At 39.3% G+C, this 23,643-nt stretch overlaps 3 protein-coding genes across 4 annotated transcripts; all 3 read right to left on the reverse strand.

Moving 5' to 3' along the window:
• Nucleotides 2,552-3,497, reverse strand: LOC109236020. The gene is made up of 2 exons (XM_019402254.1): nt 3,449-3,497; nt 2,552-3,321 (listed from the first exon to the last, which is right to left on the reverse strand). The coding sequence occupies exons 1-2, from the start codon at nt 3,495-3,497 to the stop codon at nt 2,552-2,554; spliced, it is 819 nt and encodes a 272-aa protein (XP_019257799.1).
• Nucleotides 7,874-8,665, reverse strand: LOC109236021. The gene is made up of 3 exons (XM_019402255.1): nt 8,500-8,665; nt 8,166-8,314; nt 7,874-7,936 (listed from the first exon to the last, which is right to left on the reverse strand). The coding sequence occupies exons 1-3, from the start codon at nt 8,663-8,665 to the stop codon at nt 7,874-7,876; spliced, it is 378 nt and encodes a 125-aa protein (XP_019257800.1).
• Nucleotides 14,561-23,524, reverse strand: LOC109235543 (ethylene-insensitive protein 2). 2 transcript variants are annotated; one of them, XM_019401698.1, is made up of 8 exons: nt 23,326-23,524; nt 21,680-22,393; nt 20,306-20,392; nt 20,111-20,221; nt 19,773-19,985; nt 18,742-18,927; nt 15,914-18,643; nt 14,561-15,269 (listed from the first exon to the last, which is right to left on the reverse strand). In XM_019401698.1, exons 2-8 carry the CDS (start codon nt 21,929-21,931, stop codon nt 14,877-14,879), a joined length of 3,972 nt encoding a protein of 1,323 aa, XP_019257243.1. In that variant the 5' UTR covers nt 21,932-22,393; nt 23,326-23,524; the 3' UTR covers nt 14,561-14,876. The 2 variants fall into 2 exon arrangements, with proteins under 2 accessions (XP_019257243.1, XP_019257244.1); XM_019401699.1 differs by lacking the exon at nt 23,326-23,524 and adding an exon at nt 23,119-23,232.

Raw genomic sequence — 23,643 nt, forward strand, 5'->3', positions numbered from 1 at the left:
TTAAGACATTTGAATTTGAATACACATCTAAATATCAAGATGTGTATTAAGATCTAAATACTAAATGAATAAGTCTGTTCTTTTAACATCTGAATATATAAAATTTAACTTTAATTAAAAATTAATAAACATAAAATTAAAATAAAATATTATTTAATCTTATATTCTATCAATGATATATATATATATATATATATATATATATATATATATATATATATATATATATTATATCTAATTAAAAACAAAATAAGAGACACAACGGTTAGGACTCCCTAAACCGTTGTGTTGTATCTGTTCAATAAAAGGAGGAGTATGCGTGAAAATTCAGATATTGAATTCTCTCCTCCTTCGACAGAAAAAAATCTCTTTCTTGTCTCACAAAATTCTAAAGTGTTCCAGTGAAGATCTTGTGAAGATTTCTTCTGCGAAACACTTGGAACGAATCTCTGTAACAAGGTACGATCATAGACTGTGAACTTTATAGTTTAATTCGTGTGTTAACATGTGATTGAAATCCTAAGTTGAAATGGTTGATCGGATGTTGACTTATGTGTAAACGACTCCGGAATGGAGTTCTGAGTGTTCTGTTAGCTCCGTTGGGTGACTTTGTACTTAGGAGCGTGTCTGGATTATAATTTGGAGGTTCGTAGTAGAATTAGGCTTGAAATGGCGAAAGTTGGGAATTTGGAAGTTTGACCGAGAGTGAACTTTGTGGTTACCGGGCTCGGTTTGGAGTTCCAGGAGTTGAAGTAGGTTCGTGGTGTCATTTGTGACTTGTATGCAAAATTTGGGGTCAATCGATCGTGATTTGATAGGTTCCGGCGTCGTTTGTAAAAGTTGGAATTCCTTAGTTTCAATAGGCTTGCATTGGGGTACAATTCATGTTTTTGATGTTGTTTGAGGTGATTTGAGGGCTCGACTAAGTTTGTATGATGTTTTGGGACTTGATGGTATGTTTGGTTGAGGTCCCGGGGATCTCGGGTGAGTTTCGGATGGTTAACGGATCAAACTTGGACTTGGAAGACTGCTGAAGAAATTCTGGTGTCCAGTTCTGGTTTCCTTCTTCGCGTTCGCGATGGGAGTCCCGCATTCGCAAAAGGTAGCCGGTGGCAGGTGAGGATTTGTTATTCGCGTTTGCGAAGGTTTGGGTGGTTGGTGCATAGCGAACGCGAGAAGGGGGACGCGTTCGCGAAGAGGAGAGGAGGCAGCTGGGACTCCACGCGTTTGGTCTACACGTTCGCGTAAGGTAGGTCGCGTTCGCGAGGCATGGGGTGAGCAAGGCATCGCGTTCGCAAGTGGTGCCTCACGTTCGCGTAGGAAGGTTTGGACAACTGATTTATTTGTGCTACGCGAACGCGAGAGGAGGGTCCCGTTCGCGAAGTAGGGTCACCTGGGTAGATTTAAACATTTCAAAACGAGGGTTTGAATTCATAACACAAAATTGATTTTGGGAGCTCGGTGGGAGGCGATTCTTGGAGAGATTTTCAGGTGGGTGATTGGGGTAAGTGATTCATACCTAGTTTTGGTTAATTTTTATGATTATTCTTTAATTTTATCATTAAATTAGTGATTTGGGGTGGAAAATTGGGGAAAATGGAAGAAAGTTCTTAGGCCGAATTTTGAGGTTTTGATCGAGATTTTGGTATCGGATTTGAGTAATTTTGGTATGGTGGACTCGTGGTTGAATGGCTGTTTGGATTTTGTGACTTTTAACCCGATTCTGAGACGTGGGCCCAGGGTCTGACTTTTGAGTTGACTTTTTGACTTTTGATTAAGAGCTTAGTATTTTCTTATGGAATTAATTCCTTTAGCTCGTGTTGATTGTATCGAATTGTTTGTGGCTAGATTCGAGGCATTTGGAGGTCGTTTCGCGAGGTAAAGGTGTGTTGGAGTAGAGATTTGCATGGCTTGAGGTACGTAACGGTTCTAAATTTGGTTCTAAGAGTATGAAACCCCGTATTATGTACCATGTGATTGGTTTTAAGGTGACGCACATGCTAGGTGACAGGCGTGCACCGTAGGAATTGTGACTTGGTCAATTCCATAGAATTGTATAGTTGAAAAATCTGTTGTTATCCGATATTCCCCGTGTGTTATAGAAATTGAACTGCAAATCATGTTAGAAATCATGTTTAGACTATGTGTTGGCACTATGGGGACCCACAAAGGTCGTGTACATGTTGAATTATCTGCTAAATTGCTATTTTATACTCAATCACAGTTTTACTTGCATATCATGTCTCAGTCTCTATTGTTCTTTGTTGATACATTATATCATTTACGTTTGGGCTGATTATCATGATTATTGAGAGTCCGAGAGATTGGCTAGTTTGATGACTGAGTGAGGCAGAGGGCCTAGTGACGAAGCTAGAAAAAATTTCAAGGGTGTTGAAACTTGAACAAGAAAAAAAAATTCCCCAACAAATAGGTGCACTGAAAAATTTAAATCAAACAACGTGATGTCGAGCTAAATTATACGTGTAATAGTAAGAATAATTGGATAAATCCAAACTAATATAAAGAAGTCACCAAAAAGAGATTCTACTTATTACAATTGTACTCGACGAGGCTTCATCTCTTGAAATGTTTGTATAATAGACTCATTAGAAATAGTACTAAATACTTCTCTTTCTACATAAGGCACTATGCAACCACCTAAAAAGTCATCATCCATTCTACTCCGCAACTCATTCTTGATAAACTTCATTTCTGAGAAAGCTCTTTCAACGGTTACAGTGGCAACAGGCAGAAGCAACGCAAGTTTCACTAAGAGGAATATAAGAGGATAAACTGAATGCTTCTTTGTCTTAACTAATCTTTTTGAAAGATTAGAAAGCCCATTTAGATTGGAGAACCTTTCGTCAAAATCCCGAACATCAATAATGTAACTTGCAAGATGATTCTCAAGAGCACTCATCCCAGATTCATCAAAGTCATCAGGATACAATTCAGCCATTTTCATTATTTTTCTAATATCAAAACTTGAAAATGAGTCAATTGGATCCAAACAAGAAACTCCATGAAGCAAATCAGTCGTCACTTCGTCAAAACGATCGTTAAGTTCTTGAAATTTCCAATCAATAACTTTACAAAATACTTCAACACGATAATGATGAAAGACAATATGATCAATAGGTTTTCGCCGTGATCTTCTGAAGTTAACATATAGATAATCAAAATTAGGCACCAAAATATCATGTTTGATACAAAATATAGATACTTTATCAACAAACATATCCCATTCATCATCCCTCCTTAAAGTTTGCAATCTTTTCTTTGCTACTTGAACAAGTAGCATGGCATTTGCAATATCTTGCTCTTTTTTTTTAAGGATATGTTCAACTCATTACCAAAATATCTGTCATTAAATGCAACAAGAATGCAACCTTATATGTTTGACAAGCTTCGAGATGCCCCGATGCCTTAGCTCTATCATCTAAAGTACCTGCATCTTCAACAAGAGTATCAAGAGCATCAACAATAGAGCCAAACATACTGTGAGAAAGCACGGGAGAAATATTCTTGATTAATATTGACAATGATACAATGAGCCCTATATATATATATATATATATATATATATATATATATATATATATATATATATATAATACATGTCCTACTCCTAATACATATGGGATTAGGGCTATTTACTACTATTTAACTATCAAACTAACACTCCCCCTCAAGCTGGTGCATATAAATTATATGTACCGAGCTTATTACATATATAACTAATACGAGGACCAGTGAGTGACTTGGTGAAAATATCAGCAAGCTGATCATTCGACTTCACAAATTTTGTAGCAATATCTCCCGAGGGTATCTTTTCTCTAACAAAGTGACAGTCAATCTCGATGTGTTTAGTTCTCTCATGGAACACTGGATTTGACGCAATATGAAGAGCAGCTTGATTATCACATACAAGTCCCATCTCACTAATCTCACCAAATTTCAACTCCTTGAGCAACTGTTTGATCCAAATTAGCTCACATGTCGCCATAGCCATTGCTCGATATTCTTCTTCTGCACTAGACCGAGCAACTACATTCTGTTTCTTGCTCTTCCAAGACACCAAATTTACTCCTACTAAGACACAATATCCAGACGTAGAACGTCTATCAGAAGGTGATCCTGCCCAATCAGCATCTGAGTATCCAATGATCTGCTCATGGCCTCGATCCTCAAACAATAAGCCTTTGCCTGGAGCTGATTTCATATACCGAAGAATGCGGACAAATGCATCCCAATGACTATCACAGGGAGAATCCATAAACTGACTCACAACACTCACAGGAAAGGAAATGTCAGGTCTAGTCACTGTGAGGTAATTTAATTTACCAACCAACCGCCTATATCTTGCAGGATTGCTAAGAGGCTCCCCCTGTCCTGGCAGAAGTTTAGAATTCGGATCCATCGGAGTGTCAACAGGTCTACAACCTGTCATTCCTGTCTCCTCAAGAATATCTAAGGCATACTTCCGTTGTGAGATCACAATACCTGAGCTAGACTGAGCGACCTCAATACCCAGAAAATACTTTAATCTGCCTAGATCCTTAGTCTGAAAGTGCTGAAAGAGATGTTACTTCAACTTACTAATACCATCCTGATCATTGCCGGTAATAACAATATCGTCAACATAAACGACCAGATAAATACAGAGATTTGAAGCAGAATATCGATAAAATACAGAGTGATCAGCTTCACTACGAGTCATGTCAAACTCCTGAATAACTGTGCTGAACTTACCAAACCAGGCTCGAGGAGACTGCTTTAGACCATAGAGGGACCGACGTAACCGACATACAAGGCCACTAGACTCCCCCTGAGCAACAAAACTAGGTGGTTGCTCCATATAAACCTTATCCTCAAGGTCAGCGTGAAGAAAAGCATTCTTAATGTCCAACTGATAGAGAGGCCAATGGCGAACAGCAGCCATGGATAGAAAAAGGCGGACTGATGCAATTTTAGCCACGGGAGAGAAAGTATCACTGTAATCGAGTCCAAATATCTGAGTATATCCTTTGGCAACGAGACGAGCTTTAAGTCGATCAACCTGGCCATCTGGACCAACTTTGACTGCATACACCCAACGACAACCAACAGCCGATTTACCAGAAGGAAGAGGAACAAGCTCCCAAGTACCACTCGTATGTAAAGTAGACATCTCGTCAATCATAACATGTCGCCATCCGGGATGCGACAGTGCTTCACTTGTAGTCTTAGGGATGGAAATAGAGGACAAAGATGACACAAATGGACAATAGGATGATGAGAGATGATGGTAACTTAAACCGACATAATGAGGATTAGGATTAAGTGTGGACCGTATACCTTTTCGTAGTGCAATCGGTTGATTAAGAGGAGACAAGTCCGCAGTATTAGCAGGATCAGGTGCAGGACGTGAATCAGTTGGGCTTGATGCTGGGGGCGGGCGACGATGATAAGTCAGGAGTGGTGGAGCTGTAGAAGGTTGAACTGGACTCGGTGGTGGCACTGGAGCTATAGTTGGTAGAACTGGACTCGGTGGTGACACTGGAGCTATAGGTGGTGGAGCTGCAACTGGAACTGTAGGCGGTGGAGTTATGGAGGAAGATGAATGGGAGATAGGGACTGAATCTCTAAAAGAAGGAACGGGTAGCACCTCAGAAATATCTAAGTGATTAACTGGACCTGTGAAGTATGATTGGGTTCCAAAGAAGGTAACATCAGCAGACATAAGAAATCGCTGAAGATCAGGAGAATAACATCGATATCCCTTTTGCGTTCTCGAGTAACCCAGAAATATGCACTTAAGAGCACGAGAAGCTAACTTATCTTTTCCTGGAGTAAGGTCATGAACAAAGCACGTACTCCCAAAGACACGGGGTGGAAGCGAGAACAAAGGTAAGTGGGGAAACAAGACAGAGAATGGAACTTGATTTTGGATAGCTGAAGATGGCATACAATTAATAAGATAACAAGATGTAAGAACTGCATCCCCCCAAAAACGCAGCGGAACATGAGATTGTATGAGTAGGGTACGAGCAGTTTTAATAAGATGTCTATTCTTTCTTTCAGCTACCCCATTTTGTTGGGATGTGTACGGACAAGATGTTTGATGAATAATCCCATGGGAGTTCATAAACTGCTGAAATGGGGAAGACAAATACTCTAGGGCATTATCACTACGAAATGTGCGGATAGAAACCCCAAATTGATTTTGAATTTCAGCGTGGAAGGTCTAGAAAATAGAAAACAATTCAGATCGATTTTTCATCAAAAATATCCAAGTGCACCTGGAATAATCATCAATGAAACTGACAAAGTAGCGGAATCCTAAGGTAGAACTAACCCGACTAGGACCCCAAACATCTGAATGGACTAAAGTAAAAGGTGACTCTACTCGATTATCAAGACGCCGCGGGAAATGGGAGCGGGTATGCTTACCGAGCTGACACAACTCACACTCTAGAGTGGACAAGTGAGATAAGCCAGGTACCATTTTTTGAAGTTCTGACAAACTGGGATGTCCTAACCGTTTATGTAATAAATCTGGTGAATCAGTAACGGGACAAGTTATTGGAGGAAGACAAGATGCGAGTCCATGTGATTTTGCAAGGATAAGGTAATAAAGTCCATTTGATTCACGTCCGGTACCAATGATCCGCCCGGTACTGCGTTCCTGTATAAAAACAAGGTCATCAAGAAATAAAACAGCAGATTTAAGTGATTTGGCTAAGCGACTAACGGCTATGAGATTAAAAGGACTACCAGGAACATAAAGAATTGAGTTTAAAGGTAAGGAAGGAAGTGGACTTGCTTGACCTATTGCAGTTGCCATGGCTTGAGACCCATTGGCCATTATGACTGTTGGAAGATATTGAGAATATGAGATACTAGTGAAAAGAGATTTGTTACCAGAAATATGATCAGATGCACCTGAATCATTGACCCAAGACTCAAAAAGTGAAGATTGGGAGACACTAGTCATGCTACTATTTGTTGGAACAAAGGAGGCTAATCCTGAAGATGTCTGTTTACGTGCTTTGTACTGAAGGAACTCAATATAATCCGGTAAAGAAACCATCTGGATTGGATTTAATGCATTTGATCCAACGAATTGTGAGTCTAAGGCTTCTAATAAGAATGACATTATAATGTTCACGCCGGAGAAGGTCAGAAAATTGTTTGGAAATCACTGTTTCATTGTTACTGTTCAGCGGAAACACTGTAGCTCGCCGGAAAATAAAAAAGTCGTCGGAATCTGATGTAAACTTGATGGGTAGGCTCGGAAAAGAAAGACGATTACACTGTCCAAAAGAAATTTTTTTGAAATTCTGGCCGGAACAGCCCTCACGCGCCGGCACGTGGGACAGACGCGCCGCCGGCGGCAGAACTCCGGCAGGTGCGTGGGTGAGTGTTTTCAGGTGGTTTTTTTCTGGGGTTTGGTCGCCTATCTCTTAGGGACCTTTTGGTGGTGTTGGATTTTGCACAACACTGATAATTAGTGACTTTGACGCAAATAGTCACTTAGGTCACCGGAAAATCTCACGGTGACTGAGTTCTTTCTTCTCGGATGTCGCTGGAATGACGCACAGCGATCTATTCTCACCAAAGCTCTGATACCATGTGAGAAAGCACGGGAGAAAATATTCTTGATTAATATTGACAATGATACAATGAGCCCTATATATATAATACATGTCCTACTCCTAATACATATGGGATTAGGGTTATTTACTACTATTTAACTATCAAACTAACACATACGAATAAAGTTTCCAAATGACTTGTAGTGAGATCCCCAACGAGTATCACCGGCTCTAACAAGACCAAGTTCTTGATTCAAGCATCTACCCGTTTCTAGTTCACCCATATCTAATGCCTCTTAGAGTTTTTCGTTCTGAGATTCTCGAAATTCATCCACACGTTTAGAAGAAGCTCCCAACACCTGAAATATTTGAAACCAATAATACATGTTCACCTACTTGAATACACTTCTTAGAAAGCGCAACAAGAGTCAGTTAAAGTTGATGTGCAAAACAATGAATTGAATGAGCCGATCTACTTTCTTGTTTAAACAACTTCTTAAGACCTTTAATATCACCTTGCATATTGCTTGACCCATCATAACGTTGTCCACGAATAGAAAATAAACTTAAAGAATGATGAACAAGTACATCGGCAACTACTTTCTTTAGAGATAAAGCACTAACATCTCGAACATGAACAATTCCAATAAACCTCTCCATCACACTTCCTCTTTTATTGACATGTCGTAAAGTAATTGCCATTTGCTCTTTGCGTGACACATCTAAAGACTCATCAACTAATAAAGCAAAGTAGTCACCATTTAGATCATCCATTATATCGTTACTTGTTTTTATCTTACTTGCGGTCACAATTTCTTTTTAAAAGAAGTCATCTTATTATTTTTTGGAGCACGTTTCAAAACAAAGGGTTTAATCTTATCACATTTATCTGCATACCATGAAAGAATTTCAATAAAATTACCCTTGTTCAATGACGTTTCACTTTCATCATGATCGCGGAATGCAAACCCTTGATTCAAGAGAATCCTCACCACATCAACTGAAGCATTTAAGCGAAGCCAATACTCACGCTTAGTTTGATCAGATTGTTTGTCAATTGCAGCAACAATATACTGTTGTTGCCGCATTATATCATCACAATTTTTATTTGCTTGTTTGTGACTACTATTTGGAAAACCAATATGCTTCTTAAAACAATCTTTTCTGTTCCAATTCCTAAATCCTTTACTCGAAAAAACATCACCACCACCTTGATGACTATTTCGCCCTTAAATAAATAACCAGGTAAAAAATATGCAGCATCGGTATTTACACTATGCTCCAACCATTTAAATTCATCAAACCATGTAGGATTAAAACAATGCTTAAATCCAGAAAAGTCAGATTGAGGGAAGTCATGATACCGAGGTTGGCAAGGACCACTTTGAATGTATGACCTCCTTATTTCATCGCGAAGGTTTGGATGATATTCCAATATTGGAGTTCTTTCAGCAGGATCGGACTTTAGACCATTTGTATCAATTTCTTGTCTTAGAGAAGAATGCAAGGGAAAATCTGATTGATCGGAATTTTCTTCTTGGTTAGATTGATTTTGAGATGCCGAACTTATTTTTGGTACTTTGTTGTAAAATTTCAACAAGTTCATTGCAACTTCAATATGCTGAATGTATAAACTAGTTAAAACATATTACTCCTCAACAATTAAATAAACAAAAAGGAACATAAAGTCCACAATTTGTGTTGAACTTACAACAAGCAATATACATAAATGCTAACTAATTACTCCAGTGTACTGTCCCAAAAAAAATTTATCATACCAAAAATCAGAGAAATTTAACATAACTGAAAATTTGAAGCAAAAAAGGAAAAGAAAAGACAAGATATTCGAAGTTCGAACCAGTTCAATGGCGGAATGGAGTTGTTGGACAGTCGGAGTAACACCGGCAAAGACGGAGAGCAGCAAGAACTTTCAAACGCAAAAGTTCGCTGACAGAGAAATCGAAGAAGATAGAGACCAAAATTGACCTAGGTTTTTTCCTTTTTGTTTGCGTGAGCCGTGAAGAATGAGGAATTGGGGATGGGTCGATTTTGACTTTTAGGGATTAGATTTGTTTATTCCCAATTTTTGTTTTATACAGATTTATTTATTCCTGATTTTTATATTATAAAGCAAGTCAAACAAAGAAAACGACATCGTTTAGTCTACTTATCTGGTTGTCTTTAAAAAGAATTGTACTGCAACAAAAATTGTTGAGCGAGGAGTTCGAACTTGCGCCTCTGAGGCGTTTTGACTACCCTTTGCCACTGGGCTATGCCTCTTCATTGTTACAAGGGTGTTCAATATGTATTACATATATATAAAATTTAATATTTTACCTATATACACGGTATTATTTTTCGACGAAGGGTGGTTAGTTGACCACCCTTGCTACACTGTACCTTCGCCCCTGTGAGGGCCTGATGGTGAGGATATTTATTGGATCGAGAACATGTTTTATTAATTTATGCCATGATTGGCTTGTTATAGAGCTTGGACTGAAAGAGCCCCTCCGGAGTCTGTACACACCCCCAGTGAGCGCATGTACCTTGTAACGACCCGACCGGTTGTTTTGAGAATTTATGCCCCGATCCCCTATTAACTGCTTCCCCCTGTTTATTTCTGCTATTGTGGGTTGCCGGGAAGATTCGTTTTGAGTTTCGGAGTGTTTTGGGACACTTAGTCCCTAAATGAGAGCTTAAGCTTTAGAATTTGGACCGTAGTCGGAACAGCGTGAAGACAGCCTCGAAATGGAATTTCGTCGATTCCGTTAGCTCCGTTGAGTGATTTCGGGCTTAGTGGCGTGTTCAGATTGTGTTTTAGGGGTCCGTAGCTTATTTAGGCTTGAAATGCCGAAAGTTGAATTTTTGAAGTTTACGGATTGATAGTGAAATTTTGATATGGGGGTCAAAATCTGATTCCGAAAGTTGGAATAGTTCCGTAGAGTTGAATGCGACTTGTGTGCAAAATTTGGGGTCAATCGGACTTGGTTTGGTTGGTTTTGTCATCGGATGTAGAATCCTTAAGATTTCAAGTTTATTAGGCTTGGATTGGAGGGTGAATCGTAGTTTTAGCGTTGTTTGATGTGATTTGAGGATTGGACTAAGTTCGTATGATGTTTTAGGATTGGTTGGCATGTTTGGTTGAGGTCCCGGGGGCCTCGGGTGTGATTCGGATGCTCAACGGGTCATTTTTAGACTTAGGAATGCAGCAGATTTTGCTGGTTTTCTGTTGCAGACATTTGGCCTTTGCGCTCGCGAAGGGGAGTCGCGTTAGCGAAGGCTGGCCAGTGGAAGCATCGCGAACGCGAGGTGCTGAGCGCGTTCGCGAAGAAGAAAAGCGGAGCAGTTGGGGACCTCAGGAAATTGCTCTACGCGTTCGCAAGTATAGAGTCGCGTTCGCGAATAAGGAAAATTGGCCAGAGGATTTTTGTACATCGCATTCGCGATAGAGGTCTCGCATTCGTGAAGAAGAACGCGTCTGGGCAGAACTTAAATTCCAAATTCGAGGGTTTGAGTTCATAACTCAAAAATTGGATTGAGAGCTCGGTAGGGGACGAAATTTGGAGAGATTTTCGGAGGAAATTTGTGGGTAATGATTCCTAACTCCTTTTTGATTATATCCCATTAATCTAAACATGAATTCATCATCTAATTTCGGATTTAGGGTGAAAATTTGAGAAAAGTTCTTAGGCCTAATTTTGGGACTTTGATCAAGATTTTGGTATCGGATTTGAGTGAATTTGGTATGGTTAGACTCGTGAGTGAATGGGTGTTCAAAATTTGTGACTTTTACCCGATTTCGAGACGTGGTCCCGGGGAGAATTTTTGGGTGTTCTTGTATTTTCTTGACTTAGCTTCGATTTCTTTAGCTAAATTATTTATTTGTAGTTGTATTTACGTTATGATATTGATTTGATTAGATTTGGGCCACTCGGAGTGGGATACTCGTGGCAAGAGCGTGATTTCGGATTGATTTTGAGCTGGTTTGAGGTAAGTGGCTTGCCTAACTTTGTGTGGGGGAACTCCCCTTAGGATTTGGTACTGTTGTTGTTATATGAATGTCGTGTACGTGAGGTGACGAGTGCGTACACGTGCTAATTGTTGGAAAACTCCATTTTCATTAAGTGAATAATTGTGCTTCAATTTTGTTGAACACTACTTGTAATCGAAAGCCTATTGTTTAGCTTAGGAAAGCATGCTTAAGTGACTTAATTGTTCTATCTGCTTAAACTGTTTACTTGTATTCTGTGCAGCATGTTTAGAATAGAAATATCTGTTTTCTTGGTACAGACTTGGATAGAACTGTAGATTCTTTCTGGACTGTTATGTGTTTACTTTGGGACTACGGGACGATATCCCGGGAGATCCCCCTGTATGTTTACTTTGGGAATACGGATCAGTATTCCGGGAGATCCCCTGCACATTTATATTTGGGACTACGGGACGATATCCCGGGAGATCCCCCTGTACTGGATATTTATGTTTGGGACTACGGATCGGTATTCCGGGAGATCCCCTGCACATTTATGTTTGGGGCTACGGGATATTATCCTGGGAGACCCCCTGTTGTTAGCTCTGTGTATTGGGTTGTTTCTTCCTGTGATTTCATCCTTATTGACTGTTAGCATCTTTAATTATACTGTCTCATTTTACGTTATTTTACCTTGTTATATATATATATATATATATATATATATATATATATATATATATATATATATATATATATATATAAAACCAGTAGGGCCCTGACCTTCCTCGTCACTACTCGATCGAGGTTAGGCTCGGCACTTACTGGGTACCGCTGTGGTGTACTCATGCCCTTTCCTGTACATATTTTTTGTGTGCAGATCCAGGTTCTTCTGCTCAGCCGTTCTATCAGTGAGGCGGGTGATATCATAGACTTCAAGGTATATCTGCCGCGTCCGCAGACCTAGAAGTCCCTCTCTGTTCTTCCCTTTAGCTTTAGACTTCCTGTATTTACTTTTGATTAGACATTCTGGAGTTAGAACACTATGTAGTTTTCTCTAGCTTGTGATTTCATGAGATTCTGGGTTTTGGGAGTTTGATTTAGTTTTGAGAGTTTGTATTGTATATGCCGAGCGGCATTCTAAACTCTTTTATTATGTTTTAATCGTAACTTGCTAGTTTTGTATTTTATTTTCCTTTTTCCGCAATTTGCTAGGCTTAACTAGTCGTAGAGACTAGGTGCCGTCACGACAGTTCATGGAGGGAGAATTTGGGTCGTGACATACCTACTGAGTGCGAGTGCCGAGCTATTAAGAGGAATGAGTGATTGTGAGGAATGAGCGACTATGAGGTTGGAGTGAATGGGAGGAGTGAGTGACTGTTGCTCTGAGAGGATTTGATTTCATTACTATTGCACTTCAGCTGGCATATATCACCGTCTTGTAATTTCTGAAAGATATTATATTCTGTTTCAATTGAACTTGACATGAATTAACTATTTTGGCCTTAATCGTCGAACTTGAAAGCATGCCTATCTTCCTATATTGAAATTACTGTAATTGAACTATAACTATAAAGCTCGTCACTACTTTCAGTCCTTTATTTAGTCTTGTTACTTACTTAGTTGGTTGTACTCACGCTACACCCTGCACTTCGTATGCAGATCCAGGTGTTTCCGGACACGGTGGGTGTTGATTTCTTTGCGCAGCTTGATCGTTCGAGATTCCAAGGTAGCTGCCCGGCGTTCGCAGACCTTGTCTCTCCTTCCCTATCGTCTCTCCTTCCCTATCTTTCCGCTTTATGTATTTAGTTTTAGTCTTTCATAGACATTATTTCTAGACTTGTGTTGTATAGACGCTCATGTACTTAGTGACACCCTGATATCGGGAATTCCGTATTGGGTTTTTACTTTCTATCCAATTTTTGAGAGTTTTGATGATTTAAACCTATGTTATTCTTATTTTTTATTTAAAAGTGTTTGAAGTATTTTGAAGTGTCGGCTTTCCTAGTACCACATTAGGCGCCATCATGACAACTAAGTTTTAGGTCGTGACAGTAATTACCATTGATTGGCATATGATTATCCTTTTCCCTATCAAGCAGTCATATCCGTTTCCTCGTTTTGCATACTACAACAATTCTTTTGCGGCATCTGCACTTACGGCTTGTTCTAATGGTTGTTATGTATCATTTCATAATGTGTGTATTATATTGTATCTTTTTGATGTATATAATGTTTGGATAGATTTTATTGTTTGTTGTCGTTTCATGATGTCATGCACCAATAACATGAAGAATAAACTTGTAATATTATAAAGAAAAAGTAAGATACGAGGTAGAATTATTATATAAAAAAGTAAGGTAGAGGATAAAATAGAATTATTTTATAATAAAAAAAGACAAATGAGAGAAAAAAAATTAGGTAACAGCGCGACCACACCAAATCAGCCGTTCCATAAAGTGGCACTTTTCGTTGTTACATAATGACGAATTTAACGACACAATACAATAAAATTAAAGTAACAATCAAAACAAACACTGTATTTAAAGTAAAAACAGGTCACACCATCTAAACAAGTTGTCAACTAATCCCACCACAAAAAGAGGTAAGATAATACTTCCTCTGTTCCAGTTTATGTGAATCTATTTCCTTTTTGTTCCGTTACAAAAAGAATGACCCTTTTCTAAATTTAGAAACAATTTAGCTTAAATTTTCAATTTTACCCTTAATGAGAAATTTTTGTAACCACACAAATACTCTGAACCCCATTCTGACATGTTTAGGACCACAAATTCTAAAAGTCTTCATTTTTCTTAAACTTCGTGCCCAGTCAAACAAGTTCACATAAATTGGAACGGAGGGAGTAGTAAGATTTCGACTAACTGTAACTAGAAGCATCAAATAAACGTATTTCAACATGGGAGCAAACTCCATCTGCAGCAACTTATTTTCGCACCACATAAATAGGAAGTAATATATTAAGCTTTTGATCTAAAAGTAACTCAATAAAGGCTAGTTTAAACTATGTAAAAAAGGGAGAAAACTGCAATTTTGCAATAACATCTTTTCCCGCCTTTTCATCCCCGTTTCATTTCACCGCTGCAGTTTTACATAACCTCGTTACAACTTCTTATCCTATTTGTATACAAGATTTGAGGTACAAGTGGGTTGGGTGAATATAAGCTGCAAGATTCAAATACACATGAGAAATACAAGGGAGGGAGAGGGAAAGAACAGTACAGGGAGAGAAAGGAGCAAATTCATAGCAACTAAGCACAAGTCTAAAAGTGGTAATCACCGGTCAGTTGCTATGAACCGAGAAACAAGTGTTACAAGCTGAAAGGGGCTGCTGAAGGTGACATTACTTTGCGCGGTCCAGCTCCACCGGCCTCCTGGTTTCCTACTGGCTTATTGGATAGTCGACGTTTATAGCGTTTGAGGACAGATGCCAAGTTTTCTTTCCCTTTAGGAAAAGCAACATCCCCTGCAGCAGTGCCTGTTCGTCCCTTTCGACAAGAAATTGCCATCTCCACGTCTTTGATCATATCTAAGAGCATTGGTGCAGTTGTGCATTTTCCTCGGCCCTGTTTTGCTTGTGGCGGCAAGCTTCCATTTGAAATTGGAGGAGGGCTTGACTTTTGCTGTCGGCCAATTGGAATTTGAAGACAAAAACAATGACTTGTTGGAGAACGGGGCTTGGAAAATGCCAGATCTATTATGCCCTGAAGTGGGAAAATGTTTCATTAGATGCATAATAAGACCAAGAAATCCCCGAAGACCAGTGGCACAAATAAGACACTTATTAATGTAAAACATTTCCCAAGACCAACTTAATCAGAGCACCTCACATAGTTACGAGAAGGGATATGTCAATCAAACAAGATACCCAAACAGTAAAGCAGTTTTTTAGCATGAGTGTAAGCAATCACATAGTTACTAGCTAAATACATCTAAATTCTAAATATTTCGTTCTATGGAGAAAAAAGGGAGGTCGGTTTTCAGTGGTGTCTTTGAAATTCTTTTACCACTTGTTTCTTTCCAGAAACGAGAAGCTAACCTTAAATTACACCAAAAAGCATGTTTCATTTCCAGATGCTTAAACTTTCCTTTTCATCAACAACCAACCCAGTATAATCCCACAAGTGGGGTCTGGGGAGGGTAGTGTGTACGCAAAACTTAGACCTTACCCCTACCCGGCTGCTTCCGATAGACCCTCGGCTCAATATAAAGTTTCCTTTTCAATATAAAATAATTGGAAAAAAAATCAAAGAAATAGAAAACTTACCCACTTGACTGGATAAATATTACTTAACAGCCAAAGTGTCAATAAAATGAGAAATGAAAAGCATGAAATATGAGGGTTTACCTGAAGACGGTTGAGAACATAGGTATATTTGCCCCACAGCTCTGGCCTACTTTCCATAAGTGAAAGCTCGAGAATTCTGTGAATGCACCATACACCGAAGCTAACAATGAGATCTACTTTCCAAACACAACCTTCCCCACAGTGAGGAACTGACATCACCAAGAACTTGGTGTAATCCATCTCTTCAGGTTTTGGAGCAGAACCAGAACCAGGCTTCCTGTTGGAAGAGAAATGCGATTCGCCAATGTTGGTCAATCTACTTATCTCCCTAGTTTCAGCCTCATAGAGAAATTTCTCTCTTGCAGCAATCCGATCAATAAGATCCTCATCAGCCCCATCATCTTGCCTAAATAACCACTCCGATCCTTCCAGTTTCAAAAGTTTGACGATACAACTTCTGAAAGATTGAAGCAGCTTAGCTTCCAAGTCGACCGTAGATGTGCTCTCCGGAGTAGATGAACTCTGCACATTTCCATGATCACTGCTAGCAGCAACATCCGTCTTACCAGCTACGCCAAATTGCTCAAAAGGCTGTCTAGACCACAGGGATCCAGATCCAGATCCAGTCCCTGAATTGGAGGAGCTATACTGCAACGAGAAAGCATCTCTACAGACTTTAGATGGCGAATGTTCAAACCTCTGAGGACCGCCCGCCCTCAGTGAACCAGTCATATAGGCTTGTTTGTACGTTGATCGACCAACAGACGGTCCATATCCCATGGAATTATACCATTGAGCTCTCCCATCAGAGAGTGCAGAATCTTGGCGAGGAACATAGCGTCCTGATATATCAGGCAAGCTGTAATACTTCTTCGAGTTGGCTGCGCCAGCAACGCTCTCGGCATTTTCAGTAGAGCTAAGGTCGGTAAGAGTGTTAACGGGCTGCATGGAATTATTTCGGGCTACAGGGACATTTCCAAAACCAGGTGGTGCTCGACTACTCACTCCACTCTGAGGTTTTTGTCCCAAAGCACGAGCAAATGGCTCAGCATAGTTTGACGACATTGATGATGATACAGAACGAGGAGATGGTGACTCCAGTTGCCCATTTAAGTAGTCAGATCCTCTTTCTTTAGCAATTTGATTAAGGTAAGCAGTAATCTGATATCCATGCACAGTAGCAGGCTGCTGATCATAGCCAGCAGAAGACGCCGGAATCCGCATACTGGAATAGCGCCTCTCACCTGAGTCAAGTATGTTGCTGTTGGAACTTTGCACATACGCATCTAATAATTTCATATGGCTAGACCACGAAGATGGCTCCTTTGGGACTCTATAAGTAGAGTCCACAGTGCCCGATACAAATTGCTGCTTCGGAGAGTATATATTTGAGTTGATCAAAGACTCAGGTACCCTTGCACTCCCAGATGGAATATACGCATTATTAAAATCGCTCCTGCTGCTCTCCATTTTTAATGACGCAGGGGCAGGTTTTGGGTCCACCTTTGAATCCAGACCAAGTATTATATCCAGTTTCTTGGACTTCGCTTGTGGTGTGGCCGCCCCATGGTAATCAAAGAGCTGCCCCCAGAACTCATCTAGAACTATTGTTAACTGCCTCCTAGCTGCACGACCAAGACCTGCTAATCTTGATAGACTTCCGGTACCACTCCCTGTGTCCTCTTTGCCACTAAGACTCTTGAATGATCCCGGACCATCAGAAATAAAAGATTGGGTGTTGTTCTCAGATACTCCTTTATCGGGCTCCCACGAATCTCCTTCATCATCCTTGTCATTGCCCATGTCCCCTTCAATTCTGAGTGTCTTCTCTACGACATCCACAGATTCATCGGTGGTACTGAAGACGCTGGTATCCACAGATTCAACACCAGACACCTCATTACAAACACTTTTTGCTGCGGCAGTTTCTCCTGCTGGTGCAGATACTTCAGGATGACTGAGAGGAGGAGCTGAAAATGTTGTTTCAGATTTGCTCTCATCAATGGTAGCCAAGTGAGGGACCTTCTCATAATCCAAGAGTGATTCCGGCAAGATTTGATCAGGATCTGGAGTTGATAAATCTGGAAGGCCAACCAAGGATTTTTCTGCATGAAATGCAGCTTCTTGCTTTTGGGCGGACCTTTCTAGACTAAAGGTAGAATCACTCACATCGAATTGATTACGCTCCAGATATGACTCGGGCATAGGTGAATGCAGAAATGCCTGAGCATCAAACCTGGAACTTGCAGATTTCAGTGGAGTAACTGCTAACCACAGCATCAGACAAAGAGATAAAGAGGCCGCAATGAGGAGAAAAACATATGGTATAGACACACTACTCCCAATATTCCACTTCAAATTATTAACCCAATCACTATTTCCAAATATCATCTCTATGACAAATATAAGCTTTAGGCCAAGTAAGCCGATAAATGTGCCAAGAGATAAAAACTCCATTAACTGAGAAATTTTGTGGATACCCATTATTGATCTGGAAGAAGCAACTCTGAACAGGGGTATGACAGAAGACGGAAGCACAAGAGCAACCACAACCTGCGTGAATATTAGTAGCTGATATAGGCCTTCCGCTCCTGAATTCCATACACAATAAAGGGCCGGAACAATAGAAATTACTCTGATTGTCACATGGTGTAGCCAGCCTGGGATATCCATTCCAAATAAGTCATGCACAACTGGTTGTCTACCAAGATCCCAATTTAGTGCTGTAATCTGATTGGAAATAAACGTAACCAGCATTATGGTGAATGGTGCTACTGAACTTCTGAACACCTGTGTCAATATTCAAAAACTTGTTAGATTTAAAAAGCCCCCACTCTATACAATATACATAGCTAGCTCATAACCAACTTTCGCTGATTCAATCCAACCTGATCGAGCAATGATAATGCGTCCTGAAATGTCAGCAATAAAAGGCCAGTACTAGAAGACACGTTGGCTGCTGAGTTCATCACGGCATAGTTGACCAGGAAAACGCCACTGAATATGAAAACAATGGCAAAAAAATGGTCCTGACACAGAGCTCCCCTGGAAAGTTCTGTTGATTCCTTACCTTGCTGCAAAAAGAATTTATATAGAGGTAAACACAACATAGTCTAGTATTAACCTCACCAACACAAGCAGCTAAGATCAATATGATATAGAGTTAAGGATCATTTCTAAACTCTGACAATTACTGATGAGACTAAATGTAACCATCTAATAACATAAAAACACAGAAAGCTCTAAAATTTTGTCATATCACAATATCCAAAATTAAATGTGCTAGAAACATGGAAATTATTTTGGCTGCACCAAAAAATCACATGCACGGCCGTTGAAGACACATCATTGAGCATTTGAGCCTGTTTTATATCCTTCTCACTTTCCCCACCCCAACCAGAACGGAAAAAAGGACAGAAAAAACTCTCATTTTGTGATAGTCCAGTTTGCTTTATCATAAAGAAATAAACACATCCAGCCAGAAATTATTTGATCCCTAGCATAAAAAGCTCAACAACAACAGAGGCTTCAGAAACATGGATTACTTCAAAGCTTCAACAGATTTATCTCTTAAAGGAATCAATCTAAGCAACTGAACTCATTACATTCATGCCATCTTAAATCCCAAGGATGAGCTGTATAAGTTTAGGATTCATAAACGACAACCACAAGATAGAAGCAAACATAGAATTTGCATGTTAAATAACAGTAAACAAATCGTCAGATGCATGCCAAATTCTTCCGTCTGGGGCTAGCGTTTTTGGTTTGTTGAGTAAAAGATTTATCAAGGCCCAATCTCGAATGGCAATAATTAGCTTAACAATTTAAAATCCAAGTTACAGACATGTGAGCATGCACTAGCACACAACAATGAGCCACCCACTCTGCTAGCATATTGAGAGAGAGAGAGAAGGGACACCTGTACAATAGAAGAATGAAGGTAAAAATTGTGAGGCATAATACTTGCTCCAAGTAGACTCATCAATGCAAATGCACTCTCTCCACTGAACTTATTCAGCATCCCACCGATGGAGAATGGACTTTCAGGTTGACTTATAACCACTCCAAAAACATAAGAGAGTAGTATAGAGCTTCCCCAGCCAATACATAAGAATTTCGCACTGCCATTGTCCTAGAAAAAGTATTTTTCACATCATTATTATTCATGGATGCTGGAATGAAAAGACAAGAATTTGAGATAATTCATAGATGCCAAATAACAGAAAGTCCACAAGGATGGTAACCAGAAAGACTTACCAAGAGAGAAGCAAGCAGTGGAAACAAAACGGCACCAGTTGCAGTTAGAAAAACACAGCTAAACAGGTCAACTCCAAACACAACATTAAGCCCATGTGCAATGCCCAAAACCTATCGAATCAAGTATTTTAATGCGCTACAAAGGTCATAATCTCAGAAGAAACATAGGGAACAAAAATGAAATAGTGAAACTACCATTGTGAGGTCCAAAGCAATCATCGAAACCTCAGCTTGAATTCCCAGGAATATGCACGTAACTTTGTCATATTCTTCACTGCAAATCTTTTGACACCATCAAGGACAACAAAGTTATTACACAACATTGGTCATGCAAATTACAAGGAAGATGAAACTTCAACTCTGTCACAAGAAACTTAAAATAAAAGGTGTAAAACAATGCAAGTTTTGTTATAAGCATTCTTAACCACTATATTGAATGATGGAAGAGAGACAAACTAAATAGCTAGAGTTGTCAAAGGAATGGCTTAAAAAGGTCAAGTCACATGATCATGCCAGTATTGTCCGCTCAATAGTGTTTGCCAACTTCTAAGACTCTACCGCGTAATGGAGCTTGTAATTGTGGCATTATCTTTTGCTCACAGGTGATCAGTGTTCTTAAATGCGAAAAGAACCAAAAAAAAAAAAAAGACAAGGCCCACAGAGCTTAAAGCGGAAAACGGGAAGTGAATTGCACAACTCACAGCGGTAAAGAAAAGGACATTGGGCCTAACTCAATCCCAAAATCCAGCTCATGAGATGAGAATTGTCCAAGACAAAATAAGGAGACCGATTCCAAATTCACAACTTATGTGGGACAGCTTAACCCCCCACCCACCCCCAAAAAAGCCTAAGCTTGTCAATATGGAGGCACAACATCGGGTAAACCAAGAATTGTGATGGGTCTGGCACTGATACCATGTAAGAAAATAGACATTGGGTCGAACTTAATACCGAAAGTTAGCTCATGGAGTGAGGATTGTCCAAGACCATATACTGAGAGCAATTCCACATCTCACAACAAATGTGGGACAACTTAACAATACCAATGATATATGAATTTAGTACTTTAATCAAATTACAACAAAAATAACTAATTTCAGTATCCAATATACAATAATATTTGATATTAATCCAACTCTCCAAAATTGAGATTCAAAGAACCATCAGCTTCTGGTTAGCCACTTAGTGCGTCATTATCTCAAGCGAACACTTTTGTGAAAAGCATGGCTTCACCCATAAAGCGATTAACCTTTTTTTTACTGTCAAAAGTTATCTTTCCCTGATTCTTTAAGCGACAAAGCGATGCTTTAATAACACTGCTTCTGATATCAGCTGAAAATGTATTCTCCCGGGGGTTAAGGACCTCTGACGGGGCTCCAAAAATGTCAAAACAACACTAGATCCAGATGTCCATACACAGAAAACGCAATTCTTGATCACATCTACGGGCGTTCCAGATAAACATAAAAGAGCAGAAAAATCAACAAGCATGCATATCTAACACCACTAAGATCCATCACTACGTAGACACTGCAATCAATAGTAAAATTCCAACGGAAAAAACACTACCTGGGCAAGATTTCGGTCTGTAACCAAGGCTATACAAGCTGACAGATACTGGCACAGAATTGCAGCAAAATTGAACATGAGTACTAGCATGATTAAATCAAACCCAAATCGGGCTCCTCCATCAACCATTGCAGCCCATTTCCCGGGATCAACATAGCCAATTGCAATCAGCAGCATTGGCGCAGAAGCAGAAAGTATCCGTTGAATCATGCTGGGCTGCCTATGATCTATAGTCAGAGTTTCAGATTCCATAATTTATTTTAAAAGAGTTAGCACGCCCAGAGATCGCAGTCAACTAGCACAACCACATTACAAAGCAACCAGTTTGACATGAACAAGCTAAATAATTACGATGCCAACCAGTGAAGCTCCACCCTTACAGCTTTTCTATGTAGCAGTTGCCGCTGCAACTGTCGACCGTAGCTCAATGTAGCATGGATAAAACTGGATACCAAACACCTCGTAATCTCTAGAAAGTTATAAGCAGGTCCGCGCCCAAAACCAACAGACACAAAGAACTTGACAACTGCGCCTTATTACGATGACAGTCTTCTCGAGCTGCTAAATCAACCAACTCCAAACAATAAATTAGACAAGTCCGCCTTATTACGATGATAGTCTTTTCGAGCTACTAAATAAATAACCCAACTCCAAATAAGTACACGGCAGTAACACCTTCTCATTCACCAACAACACGATTGCTGATTCTGATTTCTGAAGGAGTGGAATATTAAAACTTCAATCAATTGTCCAACATTTGTAGATATAACCAAAAAAGGCAACCGCAACAATCAAACATAAAAACAGCTGGTGAAAGCACTATTATCAGAATTAAAACTGTACAAAGATTAATACCAGTTAGAAGACAAAAATGCTGAAGTGAATTAACTACCCAACAGAACAAAATTGGATCTTTCACAACTTAATACATCATCAACACATCACAGTGTCCTGTAGTGAAAGAAACATGAATCACAAAAATACTAAAAGACCTTCACCGAGATCTCAAACCAACCAGCAGCATTAATATATTTCAAATTAATGGAAAAGAGAACTTAATAACAAGTATACAAAAGTCAACTTGCCAAAAAATGAAGGGAAGCAAATGTACAATACAGTTACAGCCTGGCATCTAAAGCTAAATCGTTTCTCCTGCATTTTGATATTACAAGCTTTAAAAAAAAATTGATTCAATTTGACTTCAGAAATACTATTCTTGTTCAAGAAAGAAGAAAAATGCAAAGAAACACCTTGACTTCAACCATTCAGATCTTCATTACAGAAACAAAAACCCATCAAATTTATCTATACGAAAAATTCCCCCCCCCCCCCCAACAAAAAAAACCCAAAACCCCCTCAAAAAACAAGATTTTTCAGACCTTTTTATGAGAAACTAATATAAAAAATCAAAACAATCAGCTGAAAAACTCAATAATTACTTCTTCATCGGATCTGAAATGAACTTGACCAATAAAGACCCTCTATTCTTTCAAGATTTCAGAACAGATAATCCCCGTAGGTATAACTACAAGTACCCATAACTGAAAAATAAAGAAATAATAGTAATATATACATGTAAAAAAGACACAAAAAATTTAGACAAGTGGCTATAGACCATTAGGGTTTTCCATATTTTTTTTAAGTACCTTCCTTTTTCTGGTGTCTTCTTTGTTTTCTCTATATTTCAGTGCTCAGAGTTCAGATCAGAGGCTTTTAAAAGAAGCACTAATATCTATATACTAAAATAAAAGAAGCCCCTATTTGAGATAAAGAGGAACTGTACATAATACATATCCTAGAGAGATGGGGAGTTATGGTGTGTGAGCTGTGAGAGAGACTATAGAAAGAGAAACTAATATATATATATATATATATATATATATATATATATATATATATCTTGTATTTATATGTACTAGGGGAAAAGCTGAATAGAGGGGGAGTTTGGGCTAGGGTAGAGTGGG

The sequence above is a fragment of the Nicotiana attenuata genome, chromosome 12 (genome assembly GCF_001879085.1).
Source record: "Nicotiana attenuata strain UT chromosome 12, NIATTr2, whole genome shotgun sequence".
Taxonomy (NCBI): domain Eukaryota; kingdom Viridiplantae; phylum Streptophyta; class Magnoliopsida; order Solanales; family Solanaceae; genus Nicotiana; species Nicotiana attenuata.

Excerpts from the sequence above, each read along its gene's own strand:
- LOC109236020 (XM_019402254.1), bottom strand. The coding sequence starts at position 3,497 with ATGTTTGGCTCTATTGTTGATGCTCTTGATACTCTTGTTGAAGATGCA. Across the intron at positions 3,322-3,448 it reads TACTCTTGTTGAAGATGCAG|AGCAAGATATTGCAAATGCC; the intron begins GTACTTTAGATG and ends TTAAAAAAAAAG.
- LOC109236021 (XM_019402255.1), bottom strand. The coding sequence starts at position 8,665 with ATGCGGCAACAACAGTATATTGTTGCTGCAATTGACAAACAATCTGAT. Across the intron at positions 8,315-8,499 it reads TGAAACGTCATTGAACAAGG|TTGATGAGTCTTTAGATGTG; the intron begins GTAATTTTATTG and ends TTGCTTTATTAG. Across the intron at positions 7,937-8,165 it reads TAAAGAAAGTAGTTGCCGAT|GTGTTGGGAGCTTCTTCTAA; the intron begins GTACTTGTTCAT and ends CAAATATTTCAG.
- LOC109235543 (XM_019401698.1), bottom strand. The coding sequence starts at position 21,931 with ATGGAATCTGAAACTCTGACTATAGATCATAGGCAGCCCAGCATGATT. Across the intron at positions 20,222-20,305 it reads TTGCTTTGGACCTCACAATG|GTTTTGGGCATTGCACATGG; the intron begins GTAGTTTCACTA and ends TTGATTCGATAG. Across the intron at positions 18,928-19,772 it reads TTCATTCTTCTATTGTACAG|CAAGGTAAGGAATCAACAGA; the intron begins GTGTCCCTTCTC and ends TTCTTTTTGCAG.